Source organism: Gymnogyps californianus, chromosome 28, assembly GCF_018139145.2.
Source record: "Gymnogyps californianus isolate 813 chromosome 28, ASM1813914v2, whole genome shotgun sequence".
NCBI lineage: Eukaryota > Metazoa > Chordata > Aves > Accipitriformes > Cathartidae > Gymnogyps > Gymnogyps californianus.
In genome coordinates, this window is record NC_059498.1 from 5,654,992 (window position 1) to 5,673,220 (window position 18,229).

At 58.2% G+C, this 18,229-nt stretch overlaps 1 protein-coding gene across 3 annotated transcripts in view; it reads left to right on the forward strand.

Annotated features, from left to right (window-relative positions):
• The window catches only part of SKAP1 (src kinase associated phosphoprotein 1), a 159,043-nt gene extending 142,603 nt beyond the window's left edge, over positions 1-16,440 (forward strand). For 2 of the 3 annotated variants that reach the window (XM_050911832.1, XM_050911833.1), the window contains 3 exons: positions 1,561-1,673; positions 15,575-15,693; positions 16,330-16,440. In XM_050911832.1, coding sequence (XP_050767789.1) covers positions 1,561-1,673; positions 15,575-15,676 — 215 coding nt within the window. In that variant the 3' untranslated portion in view covers positions 15,677-15,693; positions 16,330-16,440. Of the gene's footprint in view, positions 1-1,560; positions 1,674-2,018; positions 2,086-2,182; positions 2,233-15,574; positions 15,694-16,329 lie in introns of those variants that run through there. The other variant, XR_007767753.1, reaches the window with a different exon arrangement.
• Positions 16,441-18,229: the final 1,789 nt, after the last annotated feature.

Genomic DNA, 18,229 nt, shown 5'->3' on the forward strand with positions numbered 1-18,229 from the left:
ACCGCTGGTACAGCCCCGGTGCTCAAATCCCCCCCTGAAAAATGTGATTTTACCGGCTTTAATTATCCATGGGGGTCACATCATGGAGATGTCCGTGTCGTGACATCTGGATCCACCCCCGCGTTGGTGCTGTGCCATCAGAGCAGTCTCCTGCCTGAAGCCTTTGGTCCAGGAGCACGTTTTAACAGTCGTCTTGTGTGCTTGAAAACCGGGAATCTGGGGGGTTTTGGGGTGGTTTTCTGATGCTGTGAAGGATCTGTTGGATGCGCTGGGACAAGTCGCTTCCCCAGTCTGCAAATTGGGCAGAGCAGCATCTCCTCCGGTCGTGGGGCTCTGCAAGACCTTGGCATCAGGCTCGTCTGGTCCCATCGCAAGGCGGGATGCTTTCTGCTCCCGCGGCGGGGACCCACCTCTCGTGGTGGCTCTGGTCTCCGGGCCAGTTTCTGGGGTGGGAAATGCCATTCTGAGATGGCAAAGATGGAAATGTGCCATTCTGGAAACGCTGCTGCGACGTTTTCCAGAAAACCCACGCGCACATTTCGCCCAGGGCGGTCCCCAGCCTTGGCACCGTTTGCCAGCAGTTGCATCAGCCCAAAGCCACGGCTTTCAGCAAACAGATCGTTTGCCTCTGCGGAAAAAAAAAAAGGGGGGGGGGGGAAAAGAGTTTGCTGCCTCACATTCCCTTCCCTTTCTGCAGCAGACTGTGATCACCGGCATCGAGCAAAGGCTCTGCCTTCCCAAACTCACAGCTCGATGGAAAGATCGAGACCTGAGCTATCAGGTTGTATCATGCCATAGAAGGTTTGGGACCTTCTCTGACCTCCCGGGAATGGGAGATGAAGGCAGATGGTTGCTCCCTGCTCTCCTCCCATCCCTGTTCCCGCTCCGGGCGTTCCTGGTTGAGCAGTCGGTGCTGTTTGCTTGCTGAGCAGGCCCCGCTCCTTCGACTGCAATCCCCTGCTTGGCTTCTTTAATTAATAAACAAACTTGGCTATCACCTTCCCCAGCAACGTCCTCCCAGAGGCCCTGTGCAAATGCCGATGTTAATTAACGGTATTCCTCTTCCATAGCCTCTGGCATGGCCAATAACTAGCCGTCACCATGGCGGGGACACGGCCCAGCGGAGCTGGTGCTGGTGCCACGTGTCCCCTCTTGACCAGGTTACGGATGTCTGCCTCGGGGACAGCTTGGTTCGAGCCTGAGGAGGAGATGAGGGACTTGGGAGAGAGGGAAGGCACCTTTGGTTGCCTTTGTGGTTTGTAGTAAACAGCTTTAATTCAGGGTTTTCTGAAACAGAAACATTTACCGGTGTGTTTTCATGTATTTACTGGTAGTTATTGCATTTCTTTGTTGACCAGCCCCTTTTTCTTGCGGTACCTCTTTGGCCTCTGCCTTTGAATTGAAATGCAAAATGAATAACACCAACATTTCCTTCCTTTCCCCGACAAATACCAGCCCCTCTCCCCCAACACCCCACCCCAGAACCCCAATATTTCCCCATATAATTCCCTGTCACCCTAACCTCTCTGATTTGGGGTGTTGGTTTTTTTTTTCCCCCAGGAGGTCCCTGGCGAGATTACACCAATTACTACCAAGGCATGTGGGACTGCAGCAGCGAGCATCCCGACGAGCTCTCCTTCCGTCGCGGAGACCTCATCTACATCCTGAGTAAGGTAAGAGCATCGGTGGCAGGCCCAATGTTCACCGTCGTGGGGCTGGGGCTCAATTGCAAGGTCAAGAGCTGATGAAAATCGATAAAAATCAAGGTGCAGAGTTAAATTAACAATTTAATGGGGGGGGGGAGCGGGATGCCGGGGTCCGGTTCCCGCGCGTACGCGCGGGAACCGGACCCCGGCATCCCGCTCCCCGCTCCATCACTGCCACTCCTGCCCGTACCCCCTGCCTTCACATGTGGCATTTGAAATGCCCCAAAGCGAGATTATTTTCTTTTTCTTTTTCATTTTCTTTTTCTTTTTCTTTTCTTTGCGGTAATGGAGTCTGTACGTGCTGTTGCTCAGGTATTACAGGGGTAATTGAGTTGCTCAGCCGGGTGTGACCAGGGCTCCCTTCGGCAAGCGCACGCAGGTGAATAAATTAAATGTTTGCATTAAACAGGGCTGCGGGGGCAAAAGCAGAACCCACCCGTGCCTGTGACCCTCTCCTACCCTGCTTGTCCCCACAGGGCTCTGTCCCGGCTTCCAGCCGGTCCCCGCCGGACCACGGTGGCCCCGGCTGGCAGGGATGAGCTGTGGCGGTTGCATTTTACGGGTGATGTTTTGCAATGCACTTTGCATCCCGATCTGGCAGATAAACAGCGATGAACTCGGGGGGGTTGCATTTTGTTGGTGGTGTTTTGCAACGTGCTTTGCACCCCGATCTGGCAGAGGAACAGCGATGAACTCGGGGGGGGGTTGCATTTTGTTGGCGGTGTTTTGCAATGCACTTTGCACCCCGATCTGGCAGAGGAACAGCGATGAACTCGGGGGGGGTTGCATTTTGTTGGCAGTGTTTTGCAACGTGCTTTGCACCCCGATCTGGCAGAGGAACAGCGATGAACTTGGGGGGGGTTGCATTTTGTTGGCGGTGTTTTGCAACGTTCTTTGCACCCCGATCCGGCACAGGAATAGCGATGAACTTGGGGGGCTGCGCTTTGTTTTGCAATGCACTTTGCACCCCAAGGGCAGTGATGAACCTGGGGGGGTTGCATGGTGTGGATGATGTTTTGCAACGTGCTTTGAACCCCGATACAGCGTGTGGACAGGGATGAGCTGGGGCGGTTGCATTTTATGGGTGATGTTTTGCAATGCACTTTGCACCCCGATCTGGCAGAGGAACGGCGATGAACGCGGGGGGCTTGCATTTTGTTGGCGGTGTTTTGCAGCGTGCTTTGCACCCCGATCTGGCAGAGGAACAGCAATGAACTCGGGGGGTTGCATTTTGTTGGCGGTGTTTCGCAATGTGCTTTGCACCCCGATCCGGCACAGGAACAGCGATGAACTTGGGGGGCTGCGCTTTGTTTTGCAATGCACTTCGCACCCCAAGGACAGTGATGAATGTGGCGGGGTTGCATGGTGTGGATGGTGTTTTGCAATGCACTTTGCACCCCAGTCTGGCATGGGAGCAGCGATGAACGCGGTGGTTGTGCCTCGTCTGCCCTCAGCGGGCACCCACCCGGGCAAGGTCAAGTGGACCCGACGTGGGGAAGGGCGATGCATGCAGTGGTGGCTCAACTGTGGCAGGTACGGACCTTTGGAGATGAAGAGCACCTCCAAGTCTCAGGCTTGTTAAGACCAAAGCCGCACTTTATAGCTGAGAGAAAGACTCAGATTTAGTTTGGCATCCTGGTGGTAGCCACAGGATGGCCCCAGGGTGGACACGGGTGATCGGACACCGCAGTGATGGGCAGGAGAGCGGCGGCCGCAGCGTCAGGCCTCTCCTTGGAGGTTTTGTCCATCCATCAGAGCCCTCGAGGCCGGACCCGCAGCACGGCTGCCCTTCGCTCCCGCAGGCTCTGAGCCGGGCACCCCTGGCGTTGCGGCAGCCCCGAGCCCGGTGCGGGCTGACTGCCGGCTGCCCATCCGCCTCCCCGAAGGTTTGGAACCGGCGTGGCACGGACATTTTTAGCTGGCGTCTTTGAAGCTGCGCGTCTTTGCGGAGGCAGCTGCATCCCTGGCAGCAGCAGAGAGCAGCTTTGAGTCTGGGCTTCACCATCCCTTTCTGGAAGGCTGAGAATTCCCCATCTGTGGATCTCAAAGTACTTTATGGCGGCATTTAGTGACTCACTGCCTCCCGGGACGGGGCTGACGTGCTCCAGGCACTGAACCCACAGCCCCGGTTCATCACCTCATTTATCCAAGGGGGTGACATCAGGAACAGCCCACGGATGTCCCTGGGGGTGACACCCGCAGCCCCCGGTGCCCACGCCGCTGCCGGCGCCTGGGTCCATCCCACCGACGGCCAAGCGGGTCGGGTCCCCCCTCCCCGCACCAGCTCGGGGACACAGCTTGGAGTCACGGCAGGGTTTTCGCTCTCTTCAGTGGCTCCAGATTGCGACTCTTGTGCTGGCTTCCTCACACGTAACCGATCGGTCCTGAGAGCTTTTCCCCCGTAAATTACTTTGCGCGACGGATGCTCGCGGCCGCCGCAGAACGGAGGCGGCGCGGGGCCGGGGAGGGGGAAAGGAGGGAGGCGGTGAAGGGAGGGGGGGAAAGGTGTTTGAAAAGCCTGTTCACTCAGCTGCATTTTAATTTCCTTTTCAATCTTGTCCCAATTAATTTCGCAGAATTAATCTCACAGAAGCAAACTCGGCAGCGTCGAGGCTGCCGTTTTAGCGGTGCGGTCGCTCTGTCTGAACATGAAATAGTAGCTAATATAAAAATCCATCTGGTGTGTTTGAAACGCACGCCGGCTGCTGCTCGGGTCCTGTCTGACATTTCGAGCATCAACAGCGGGGAAAAGTGATTTGGGGGTTAGTGGACATCAGTAGCTGGGGGGGACTTGGTAGCCCCGGGGCTGCAGGGAGGGTGGGAGATGCTGCGGCGGAGGGGATGCACGGTCCTGCCCGGGGCAAGGGCAGCATCGTCACCCACCGCATCCCTCCTTGGAGCCGGCCCTTCGGTGCCGTGTCCCCGCGGCCCCGACCCCTTGCCTGGGTGCCCGTGCCAGCGCCGGGAGGCTTTGACTGGAAGTCCAGGGAATGCCGCTGTCAAGGGCTTTTCTCATTGTCCCCCCAGACCCGGGCAGGAGGCTCCTTGTCGCACCCCAGTGCCACCAGCGCTTCGTCGGGTGCCGGCGCTGCAGGGATAACGGGGCTAGGGGGGTCACGGCTGGAGCTGGCCGAGCTGCAGAGCCCGTACCCCACCTCATCACCCTGCTTTGCAGGGACCCCGAAACACCGCTACCCCACTTGGTGCAGCCCAGCCGGGCTAACACACAGGGAAATGAATTTAGGGAGAGGGAAGCAGTAATCCCAGCAAAACCCCGGCATCGCATCCCTTTCCCCGGCACCGGTCCCTTGTCCCCTGGCTGAGTGATTTGTACGTTATGATAATTATTTGAATGCAGCGAGACTTCCTATTTTAAGTGGGCTTAGTTGGATGTGACAAGCAGGCCATAAAACCGGATAAGTTAATTCTCTCAATTGCTTTCAATGAAAGCGGGGGGGGAAGCGGGGGGCGGGGGGGGGGCATATTCCCATATCCCGGACCCCGAGCGAAAGGCGTGTGGTGACATCTAGTGGCATTTTGCCTGGATTTGGGGCCATTTCGTTCGTGGGGAGAGGCCACGGGGGTGGCCACGGCCCCCTTTCCCCCCCCGCCAATGCACTGAACTCCATGGGTGATGGAGCCAATGTGTAACGAGCCCGGTCAGGGCTCAGCACGCAGCTGCATGCCGGGGCGGTGGGCTCAACCCCCCGGGGTCTCCGGTAGGGTGGGCTGCGGAGATGGGGCCCCGGGGCTCGGCGGCGTTCGGCTCCCATTAATAACCCCTCTGGGAGGCTCCCGAGTTGGGAGGGATGGGGATGGGACGGCGGGGTCAGCTGGAAGGCAACGGTCACCCACCGGTCAAATTCAAGCGAGGGCCATCCTTCCCCCGCCGGCCCCCTCGCCCCCCCGGCGGGAACCAATCGTCCAGAACAAGCCCCTGGCAGCCTCATTCCTCCCAGGTAATTTTTATAAATGAGGGGACACCCATCGCAGGCGAGGACAAAAGGGTGGCCGAGCGCCGGGGAGGCAGCGCCGATGATGCCCGGCACCCGTGCGTCCCCGATGCTGCATCCCAAATTTTGCCCTGCCCACGGGGGCTCTATCCGCACGTCCCCGATGCTGCATCCCAAATTTTGCCCTGCCCACGGGGGCTCTATCTGCACGTCCCCGATGCTGCATCCCAAATTTTGCCCCGTCCACGGGGGCTCTATCCGCACGTCCCCAATGCTGCATCCCAAATTTTGCCCTGCCCACGGGGGCTCTATCCGCACGTCCCCAATGCTGCATCCCAAATTTTGCCCCAATCCCGCTGCTTTCACCCCACACCGACCACCGTGCCAGCTCCAAGCGTGCCGTCCTGCCCTCGGTGGTGGGTGAGCCCGGTCCCCACGGGGCAGCGGTGGCCGTGGCAGGGACACGTGGTGGCCCCTTCCCCGCGGTCGTGGTACCCCAATGCCAGCCCTGGCGATCTCGGGGGGGGCTGCTGAGACGTTGCCCCCCGGCCCATGAACTTCTCCTGGGCTGGCACGTGGTTCCGCTGCGGGGGCTTAAGGTTTAAGGCGTACTCTGACCATTTATTTTGCACTGAAATTTATAATAAATGCTGTTAAAGACTTCGGCTTTGACAGAGGTAATAATAAATTCACTGTTAAAGACAGTAGTTTAATTCCTTATACCCTCCAATACTGCACAGAATAAACTATATTCATCACCGAGTAATTTTTTACCACATAAATCTTTAAAACTAACCGTCGTAGGCTGTTGAGGCTGAAATATTGTGAATTTATTAGATATGCCCATGTAGTATTGGATTCAGAGGTTTCCATTCGAATATATTACAGGGGAAATTTGTGTCTTTAAGTGTGACAATCCTTCCATTTTCCAAAGCCAGCGTTATAACCAGCAGCTCCTCCAGAGTCAACTCTGCCTTTATTAGACAGAGATTTAGTAACGAGCCCCTCGCTAATCTGCCGGGGAGGTGGGGGTGACATTTGCTGCGATGCCCCGTTTCAAATGGGTGGCAAAAAAAAAAAAAAAAGGGGGGTGGGGGTGGCTTTTTGTTTCCAGCGTAACAAATGCCCAACGATTTCCTAGCTTATTTCGTAAATGGAAGTGGAAATTTCAGTTGGGGTTGCGACAATGGGAAATATTAAAGCGGAGCCTCGTCGTTAAACCCATCCCTCCCCGGCCATAACTTTCACAGGCTGCCGTCGTTTTATGGATCTACATATTATATACGTATATATGTGCGCGTGCGGGTAGATGGATGCGAGTCATTTTTATTTGGGAGGCGGTTAATCGGCAGTAGAGGGAACGAGAGGAGACCTGAGGATGAAACCCCAATTGCACGTAGGCAAAATAGATCAGGAAGGGTTTAGACCTGGCATCGATTTGCCAAGAGGTGAGAGGCAACGCCTCTGCCACCCTCCCAACTTGGGATTTTTATTTGTCTGAGCCTGTTGAGCACCCGTGTTTTGAGCAGGCGTCCTTGTTTCCTTTGCTAATGTAAAATACCAGCAGACAGTAGAAATCTTTGTTCATTAGAGAGAGACGGAGATAATTATAAAACCATCTCCCGGTTCATGAGGCGCGGGTAACATTTAAACCAATTGATGTGGTAACATTTAAAGCAGTTATATTGCAAAATGTCACGTACGGTCTAGTTTCATTAGAGACGAGTTAATAGATGGATGGAATTGAAACTCCCAGGCCTGGGCATAAAATAAAAAGTTTCCCTTTGCCATAACTCAGTCTCTCCGGCTGCCGCCGTGCCCTTCCCACGGACCGAATCCCCAAAGGTCTAAAACTTCCAGCGTTTTGTCCTCTCTGCAGCACTCACAAATCAAGAGTTAAAAATGACAATCACGGACAACACAGAAATCCGGCGGCCGGGGGAAGGGGTGTTCGGAGGAGCACCGGCTCAGAGGATAACGGTAACGCACACCATTAATATTCAGCATCCCCCATTTGTGCTCTCCTCCACCCGAGGATGCTCGCAAGCCACCGGTGTTTTGCGCTCGCTTCTGCGCCATCTCGCCTTTTCTCCTTTTTTTTTTTTTTTTTCCCCCTTTTCCAAGCTGCTCCATCTGTAAATGAACAAACATCTTGATTTTATAGCCTTTTGCTTTGTAACACGGAGGGGAGGGGGGGGGGGGGAAGTAGTGGAATGCCTAAGTAAGACTTTAATTCCAAATTCATTTACGCTATAGCGATGAAGTTGTCACAAACCATAATGCAGTATTTAATTAAAATAACAGAAGTGTATCTAGATATGTCCTGGGGTAGCTATCACCAAATTATAGCCTGCGCTACCCGGATTGTATTTATGAAACGGCGGTGTCTAAGGTACAGCTGAGCGGATGCAAAAGAGGAAACGTTTAAAGCGTCGTTCTCGCAAAGGCTGCGTCTCTCTCCCTCCTCTCCTGCTCTTCCCTGCTGTGCTTCCCCACTGATTCGAGACCCTCGGCACGATTTTGGCTGCGTGGGGGCCCTGGGGGTCCCGGCTCTGGCTCCTGGTCCTGACCTGGGGTGTCTGGGGGTGCCAGTTGTTACAGAAAGGGGCTGCAGCCGACCGGGGCTGGGACCAGGATCCGGGGCAGAGGGAGGCACCCGCTCCCGGTGACCCCCTGTCCCGGCTCGGGTCCCTCTCCCAGCCCGGCAGGAGTGGGTGCACCCACCCCCGGGGGTCCCTCGCCCCCTCCCTGCGGCCCTCACAGCCGTCCCTGGGGGAAGGATGGGTGGCTGAGGGTCATCAGTTAATTAGGAGCGTAAATCCTAACGGAGGAAGGAAAGCGCGACTTTCGGGCTGGCTGGGGTCGGGCTTTGCACTTCGTGGAGCGGGTGCAAAGAAAACGGGCGTTTTGGCAAGTTCCCAGTAAAGTCACGGAGCCGTTGCCTTCGCCGCGTCCCCTCCGCCGGTCCCCATCCCTCCTCCCGGAGCAGCGACCACAGCCAGCCCCTCGGCTGTCCCCCTTCATCCCCCTCCGCCTCCCCCCGGTCCTGTAAGCCCAGCCGAAGAGTTATGAATGAAGGGGAAATAATTGCCGTGACCTTTGCAGGGAAGCGGCCCTGGGGGTTACTGTATAAAGATATTTTGATAATACCCATCACGTAATCGGCACTGGCTGCTCCCACCCGCACCCCCCCGCTCCCCTCTCGCAACTCGGGGAGTCGGGGATGGATGGCTCCTCGCACACGCGCGTGCACACACACATGTACGCAATTATTCCGAGCCCTCTTCACAGGTCACAGGCAGAGTTTAACTCAGATGGCTGCTAATTTTCATCAGGCGTGAGCGTTCAGGACTTTAAAGGCGAAAATAATTGGCTGCAGAACAAATTTAGGAAATGGAGTGTGCGATAAAGCAAATAAAAATCTCTCCCGGTTTTTTTCCCCCCTTCCCGGTGGCGGGGAGGAGGGAGAGAGGGCAGGGATAGGTGGGAAGGGAACAGGCCTGATCTTATTTTACCTCCCTTGCAACTTTGCCATTAGAGTTGCACCTACAGCTAGGAAGTTTGTCCGTGAAAAATGGTCATTTTGTTTCCCCTGCTCAAAGCACGTTATTAAAATGCTAATTTAAAAGAAAAAGGAGTTAAATATCTAGCAATGGTGCAGTCTAATTGCAGCCATAATGAGCTCTCTAAATGTGAGTGCCCCTGACACACAGAGAGCATAAACAGCCAGCGAACACATCATTAGTGCTCACGTTCATTTATTCTGCCGACCTGACTATGACCCCGCGGAGGGTCGGGGAAGGAGCAGGTGGATCCGGCTGCGCCGGCCCCCGGGGATGCGGGAAGCGAAGCCGGGAGCGGCTGCCATGGCAACGCCGGGGGATGCAACACCGGCCCGCACCCCCTCCCTGCACCCCGCACATCCCCCCCGGACCCCACGCATCCCCTCCTTGTACCCCGCGCATCCCTCCCTTGCACCCCACGTATCCCCCCGGGACCCCACGCATCCCTCTCGGACCCCGCGCATCTCCCCCTGCACCCCATGCATCCACCCCAGACCCCACGCATCCCTCCCTTGCACCCCATGTATCCCCCCCGGACCCCACGCATCCCTCCCTTGCACCCCACGTATCCCCCGGGACCCCACGCATCCCTCTCGGACCCCGCACATCTCCCCCTGCACCCCATGCATCCACCCCAGACCCCACGCATCCCTCCCTTGCACCCCACGTATCCCCCCCGGACCCCGCGCATCCCTCCTGGACCCCGTGCATCCCTCCCTTGCACCCCACGTATCCCCCCGGGACCCCACGCATCCCTCCTGGGCCCTCCACATCCCTCCCTTGCACCCCATGTATCCCCCCGGACCCCACGCATCCCTCCTGGACCCTGTGCATCCCTCCCTTGCACCCCACGTATCCCCCCCGGACCCCGCGCATCCCTCCCTTGCACCCCACGTATCCCCCCCGGACCCCGCGCATCCCTCCTGGACCCTGCGCATCCCTCCCTTGCACCCCACGTATCCCCCCGGACCCCACGCATCCCTCCTGGACCCTGCACACCCCTCCCTTGCACCCCACGTATCCCCCCTGGACCCCACGCATCCCTCCCTTGCACCCCGTGCGTCCCCCTTGAACCCCGCACATGGCTGTGGGGTGATTTGAGGGTGGCAGCAGCCGGCAGCCCGGGGAGGGAGCGGGGGCCTCTCCCAGCGGAGATAGAATCGTAGAATCATAGTTTGGGATGGAGGGGGCCTTTGAAGGTCAGCTAGTCCACCCCCCTGCAACGAGCAGGGACATCTCCAACTCGATCAGGTTGCTCAGCGCCCCGTCCAGCCTGACCTGGAATGTTCCCAGGGATGGGGCATCTCCCACCTCTCTGGGCAACCTGGGCCAGTGCCTCACCACCCTCCGTGTAAAACATTTCTTCCTTCTATCTAGCCTGAATCTACCCTCCTTTAGTTTAAAACCATTCCCCCTTGTCCTATCGCTACAGGCCCTACTAAAAACTCTGTCCCCATCTTTCTTCTAAGCCCCCTTTACGTATTGAAAAGCTGCATGGGGGGGATCGGCCTTGGTGCAATGGGGAAACTGAGGCAGGGAGCGGGGATGCGCCTGAGCTGGAGCATCTCGGCTCTAGGTCACGGCTGTGCCGGGGTGGGGGGACCCAGGAATGCTGAGCCCAGCCACCCCCACCCCGGGCTGCCGCTGCTTTGGGGTCTCCCCCCCCTTCACCCGAGCATCAGCGCCCGTTTTGCATGTGATGCTGAGAGCAGGATGGGGCCCTCCGGAGAGAGGAATAGCGGCAGCCGCACGTGAAAGCGAGCGGCCGAGGAAGGAGATTAATAAAAGCGATTCTTTGGAAATGATTTTTGCTCCATTCCAGCCTGTTTGCTTCTAAACAGCCTCGCTAATCGCCTCCCAGCAACAGCACAATAACTTCCCTCTGATTTCCGCCCCCCCCCCTTTTTTTTTTTTCTCTTCTCTCTCGCCTGTCCGAGGGGCACAGGAACACCATCCCTGGGAAATATTTTAAAATAAAAAATATCCCAGCCGACACCCCCGTCCCTCACCCTCCCCTCCCTGCACCCCCCCTTCTCCTGTGCACTCTCGATGAACCTGTGATATTGTAGCAATGGCCCTTGAAGTGCAGTGGGGAGGTGATTTAGGAGAATATTAAAGGCAATGTGGAGATTCGAAGGCGCCTCTCTCAGGGAGATCTGGAGAAATACGCAGCACAGATGGGCTGAGCAGATTAAACATTTCCGTCACATTGTTTTCAAATTGTGTTTGCGGTGCCTGAGGGTTGGTACTGCGGTCAGAGCGCGGCGGAGCCGCGCAAAGCTGGGAGCCACGCGCTTTATGGAATAAATATTAATACGGCAGTTTCACATCGGCTCCCAATCCCATCAGCGCCGCGGATCGGATGCTGCCGCCACTATTGTCTCCCAACCCGGCCCCGGCGGCTGGCCGGGCTCCAGCTGCACCTTCTGCCCGCTCCATGCTGCACACGGGGAGCCCGGCCGCCGCCACCGTCTGTCTGTCTGTGTGTCTGTCTGTCTGTCTGCCCCGGCCGTGTGTCCCCCATGCCGTCCACCCTGGCTGCGGCATCCTGGCGGGGGGCCGGCCGGCCGCGGGGTGCCCGAAGGGACGTGCATCCCTCCTGCAGGCATCCCCGAGCCGGGTCGTGCCGCGGCGGCGCGCTCGGGGTTGGTTTGTCATCCAGCGCCTCGGTCCGCGGTGCTGCCTTGCTGGGCCGGTTGGTTGCTTGTTTTTAACGGGAAACGACTAACGGGCTAAATCCTGAACGCCTTCGATCAGGCCGGTCTCCCCCCGGAAAGCCTGAGAACTCGTTTCAAGGAGGAGCTGCGCCGTCGTCCTCGCAAAAACTGCCCACGTGCCTCCCCAAGCCCAGGCGGTCGTTCCTACCTGGCCTTCCTCAGCTGGGAACCGTCACCTTCCTCTCTCTCCATCTCCCCTAGTACTGCTTGCTCTGAGCCCCTTATGTCCGTTAGCTTCTTCCTCCTGGGCTGGGACATGGAGAGCCCCGTGGGATGGGACACACGGACCCCGGTGGGATGGGACACTGCGGCCACCCCGGGCGATGCCAGAGCAGGCGCTGCAGATGGGACAAGGGGAAGGAGCAATGCCCCAGCCCTGCATCCTCAGCTCCTGGCAGCAGCTGAGAATTGAATCATTGGAAGCAAGTGGGAATCATTTCTTTTGATAGGGATTTACCCTACAAAAGAGCGGCGTGGCGGGGGCGGGTAACGGCAGGCCACGATGTGAAGCAAAGGGTGAGCATCACCCAAATTGACTCCTCCATGTACCAGGCTGGGTGACGTGCCAAGGAAACGGCATTCCCAGCCGCATCCCTCAGTTGCCGCCGGCTCCGAATCCCCCAAGGACAGGTAGCCCCTCAATTTCAGAGCTTGCTGCTGCTCCGAGCTGGTTTTCGAGGTAAATAGATGTATAGCTGACCTGGTATAAAACTCCCTGGTGTCAGCCGACCCCTCGCACGCCTGCCATACCTCATCTATGAATTAGATTCCTCCATTTTCCTAACAATAATGTATGACACACAAGCACTAATAATGGGGCCGAGCAATCATAAACCGATAAGTCCCTGACTGATTGGCTTTTCCTTCGGCATCCATCAAAGCGTCATTGATCTTCTGTGCAAAGTGGGGTGATTAATGGCCTTCCCGAAGCCCGACGGGGTTGTTTACGAGGGCTGGCGAAGGAGCGCGGTGGCAAGGAGGGCTCGGGAGCACCGGTGGGGAGGAAATATCATCCGCTCAACGGAGGAAGAGAGCCCGTGCTTCTTGGTGAGGGGCAGGAGGGATGTTGGACGGGACAGTTTGTGCTTGGTGGAGCCGGGGAAGCGCCGCTGGAGAGATGTGGCTGCATGTTTAGGGTCCCACCAGGCGGTTGTCCATCTGAGGCCGCGCAGGGGACAGTTGGCCGCGTTCCCGTCACCACCTTTTGTGACCGTGGGCTTGGGCTGTGGGATGTCCTCCCTGATGGGGACAGGGGGAATCTGTAGCTGGGTCATGCAGGGCCTCCACTTTCCCACTCCTCGGAAGAGCATCGTCTCTCCTGGGTGATGCTGGAGGAGCCATGGTGCAAGGCAGGGAGAGAAACCGGGTGGCGGTTGTCGTCTTGTTGTTTCTTTTTCCCCCTTTTCCTTCTCCCTCGTCGATAGAGATTAGCAGCATAAAGCTTTTTACGGCCCCGTGCACCAACCCGCCATAAAAGCCCTGATTGCGGGCGATTATCTGAATGAGCGTCTGCTTCGGGTTCGCTTGGCACCGGGGATCTCGGGAATGAAACGTGGAGAAGTGCTTTGAGGGGTTTTCTTCCTTCTGGGAGAAAATCACACAGCATTTCGGGAGCAGAGCGAGGCCATCGCGGCTGTGTAGAGGATGGCTGGGCCAGGAGGATGGCTGCCGGGGTGTTGGGGTGACCCCCAAATCCAGTTCCCTATTACATGCCAACCTGGAAAGGGCACTGGGTTCCCAGTTTGCTCGGCCCTGATGCATTTCTGGGGACGGGGCAGAACGACGGCTTTGCTCTGCTTCCTGGCTGATGCCTGGGGCTGCGTGCCACGGCCCCCAGGTGTTCCTGGCATGGCAGCAGCACCCATGGGTGCTGCCTCCAGCACCCTGCCGAGCTCCTGCCACGCAGCACCTGATGGAGGTTACGCGGGCAGAGGGGGCAGAGCATCCTGCTCCCCTCTCCCAGTGCCACCGTACCGGCACGCTCAGGGCCCACCAACCTCGCAGGAATAATTATCTTCCCGATTAGTGGGTTTTCAGTCCCTTCTGTAAAGTCTCAGCTAAATTACTTCCCCCTCCCCAACCCAGTGCAGGCAGGTACTGAGCACAGAGGCCCCATTAGCGTGTAATTAGGTAGATTCTAGCAAAACCATCCTCAGACTCCCTCCTTCTCCTCGCCCCCCTCCAAAACCCGGTATCAGGCATCAGCACGTTAGCGAGATGTAAATTAGCAGCTCCAGACGAGAGCAGAGTTCACCCTGCACTGGGCTCTGCCTTGCTGTGCCAGTGCACTCCTCGTTTTAATAGTTTAATAAAAATTAGCATAATTAACGAACATCTGTATGATCCAGAGTGGTGCAATTTGGCACTTGGAAACGAGGACTTAAACATTATTGCTGGGAGTTTAATGTTGTTTTAATTCTTTTTGGCACTGCGCAGTGAAATAAACGCTCGGTGCCGCAAGTTCTCGGCTGGCTCTCATTTGCATTTTCCTCCCTTTGATTATGAGCAATCGCAGACTACCCGGCAATTCATCAAAGCAGAAATTATTTTAAAATACCTCATAGCGTTCAGGCTACGGCAGAGCTGGGGGAGGCGAGCGGAGGCTGGGGGCTCCCAGTCACGCCTGGGGTGCATCTCGGCCCCTCTGCCCACGGATCTCCAGGCTAAAGCAAATAGACCCAAATTTTTTTCCTCCTGGTTTTGCAGCAGGATTTTTCCTCCCTGGCTGGTGAGGACAGCGGGGCAGGGGGATGTAGCCCCCATCCCTCCCCGCTCCTTCCTTTCCAGCAGCATCGCGGGGGCTTGACTCAGTGCCGTTTGCTGGGATGTGGGTCCCTGGGGAGGATCGGGATCCCAGCCCGGGGAGTGTCGGGACTCCGGGGACCTTTTCCTGGCTCCGACGAGGGCAGCACCATCTGCAGAGCTGGAAGCGTCGGGAGCAATGTCTGTCTCTGGTGACTCAGCCCCTCTCCCGAGCAAAGCCCTTTCCCTGTCGGGAAGCAGGGATGAGCTCCAGGACCTGTTAAACACCCCAGCCGGGCAGGGGGGGTCGGAGCTCACACGGGACATGGGATGGGACGTGCTGCTGTGCATGTCACTTTTAACATCTCCTTTAAAAAAAAAAAATCTCCTATTTTCATGGCAAACTTCTTAAGCCTGTGTGTGCTAACTCCTCCTCTCGCACACACCGAGGGGGGGGAAGTTTTCTCTGTTATTGTTTTCCTCCAATATCTGCTGTCAGGGGAAAATCACACGTAAATCGGGGAGGGGACGTGTTACCCAGGCACGATCCGCCTGGAGAGGCTTCACAGAGCTCGAGGCTGGGGCCTGGGACATCCCGAGGGTTGCCACCTGTAACCAAAATACCCCAAAATATCAGGGTGTGAATTAAATGCTGAGCTTCCGAGCAAGCCCCAAACCATGCCCTGCAGGACCCGGAGCGAAGGGGGAGAGCGGGGCAGGACGAAGGGGGGGGTTAGGAAGGACAGTGAAGGATTTATCGGGGGAGAGGTGGGACTGGGGTATTTTCTGGTGGGAGTCTGGGGGCTGCTCTCTGTAGATCCAGGTGCCGAAGACCTGAGCCACGTCCCCTGCCCCGGCACTAAACCCACATCCCTCCGGCTGTGTCTCCCCAGGAGTACAACATGTACGGCTGGTGGGTCGGAGAGCTCAACAACGCGGTCGGGATCGTCCCGAAGGATTACCTGGTGGCTGCCTACGACCTGGAGGAGCGATGAGGACCGCGGCACCCCAGGTGAAAAGTGGCACCCTGGGGTGCACCTGCTGGGGATGGGGTGATGGAGGTGGGTGCTGGGGGAGGCGGCTCCGTTCCTAGGGTGCCCCAGCATCTCCAGGGTGCCGAGCCTTGAGGACTGTCTTTGGCTCCATCTCCTGGTCTCCATTTTACGTGGGAGCTGGCAGGACCGGGAACCACAGTTGCAGTTCAGGGACGATGCCCGCCCTGCCCAGTGTCCCTGGATTTCAAGTCCTTCAAGCTCTGTGGGAGAAACGTGGTAAAACCACGGCAGCCACCTCCATCGGACCCGGAGAGCTGTGTGTCACGGGCTGTAACACCAGCGCTGACACCAAGCGCTGCATACGCAGCGTTTTTCTCCCAAACAAAACCCATTATGAAGGCATTTGGCAGATGGGGAAACTGAGGCACAGGTCAGGGCTGGGAAAGCGGAGGGGGTCTGCAGCCGAGCTAGAAGCAGAGTCCTGACACGTGCCTGGGGCAGCGAGACCTCCACGTTCGCCCGGAGATCTCCCACCCTCGTTATCCCCTCTGTGCCCGTGAGTCACCGATGTGCAAGGCCGTGTCAGTCCCTGCCTGCATCTCGGTGTCCCCTTCCCCATTGTCACCCGTGTGTCTCCCCCTCCCCGAATCCAGGTGCTTCTCTCTCCCTGGCCATGCTGAGATACCAGCGCACCGTCCCCACCACCAGCCTCCCCCTGCTACGGGCACCCGTTGCATGAAGAGACCCACGTCCCATCACCCAGCCCGCGCGTGTGTCCCGGAGCCCCGCTCTGCCCCGTGGTACCCGCTGCGATGCCGTCGGGGCACGGTGGGGCGCGGGGGGGCTGGCAGCCCACAATAAAGCCATTTTCCTCTCTATGTTTGGCTGCTCCAGACTTCATTGCGGGTCTGGAGCCGGAGCTGGGTGCGGGCAGTGGCTGCTCACCTCCAGCCCCAGCTCTCAGCATCCAGCCCCAGAGCCCTCCAGTCCAGGCCCATCCCAGCCCATGACTGAGGATTAACCCGGCACATCCTCCTCTCCTCCTCCTCCCGCACTTGGCTGAAGGGCCACTAGATGGTGGTAAGTACCTGCTGACTGAAGCCTTCCCGGGGAGGGTGCCCAAACCCCCTGGGCTGTGCCAGAGCACCCCCCCCGGCACCCACCAGCCCTCGGCTGGCAGCGGCTGGGGCGCGTTGATGCCAAAACACGAGCATCGCCCACGGGGTGAGCCCGGGCATCGGCCAAACGGCTGCTCTGAAGCAGAGCTGTGCAGATGTTTGGAAGCCAGGTGGGACCAGGGGGACCCCAGGGGACCCCAGGGGTATGCAGGGTGCTGCAGGGACACAGCCGAACCCGTCCTGGTGCCTGCTGCCTCGCCAGGCTCCCGCACATGGCCTCGCTTGCACCCATGGAGGCACCTCCCTGCCAGGCATGTCTTTGGTGTGGAGGATGGGTTTGGGTTGCCCAGAGCTCAGCTTGGCAGGGCATGAGTTCAGCTCAAATCCCTCCGGTGTTCCCGAGCTGCTCTTCCAGCCCCAGCTCTCCGCAGCGTGGGTGACCCTGAGCAGCCGTGGGAGCCTGTGCCGGGGCGGCAGGGATCTGTGCACCTGGAGAGAGAAACGCTCCCTCCTCTCTGCCCCTCGGCGCGATGCTCAGCCCTCCCCTGTCTCCGTTTCCCTATCCGTGAGCATCTTGCAAGGAACAGTTCATTTTGGGGGTAGCTGCAGGGCCAGCATCCATCTCTCCAGCATCATTCCTGGGAGCTCTTTGGGATCCCGGCAGGGAGGAACCGATCCTCTTGCCCAGGCAGATGCTCTGGTGCAAAAAGGATCAGGGCTCGGGACTGACGGGACACATCTGCCCCAGCCCAACGTATAGGAAATGGCCTGGCCGTTTGCACCCCGGTACCACTCCCGATGCTCAAGCATCAGGAGGCCTGATCCTGCCCCAGATCCACCGCCTCACCCAGGACTCCAGAGCCGAGACCTTTCATGCTCTGCTTGAGGAGGGGCTGGGGAGACGGGATAGGAGAGGGAGATGGGAGCAGGATGCTTTGGCCAAGCACAGGCTGCTCCAGCCCCGGTCAGAGCAGGAGCCTCCCCGGGCACGGCGCGCTGCGTCGGGCAGGGGGGAAAGCACCACGGTTTGTTTGCACAGACTTGAGAGACAGCCTGCCTGGGGGAAGGTGGGCTGAGGATGCGCTGGCTGGAGAGCCTGGCCCGCTTCCGAGCAGCGAGGCTGTTTTTCTGGCAGGCGCTGGGGAGGAGAGAGACATGCCAGGCTGCGAGGGCACGGGGAGAGGGCCGAGCCATCCTCGCCTGCTCCGGCTGGGGAAGGTTACCTTGAGCAGCTCTGCGTGCCCACCGCGTCCCTGACCCCACACAGGTGACGGGGTTGCGGCTCCGTGCCCGGAGCTGACTCACCGGCTGCCGTAACCCCCCCCCCCCCGGCACGGCAGTTACCCGCAGACATCAGGTCACCAAGGGGCTGAGCCAGCCCCATGCGTGGCAGAGGGGACTGTCACCCCCCCAGGGCCACTACCCCCCCAGCCTC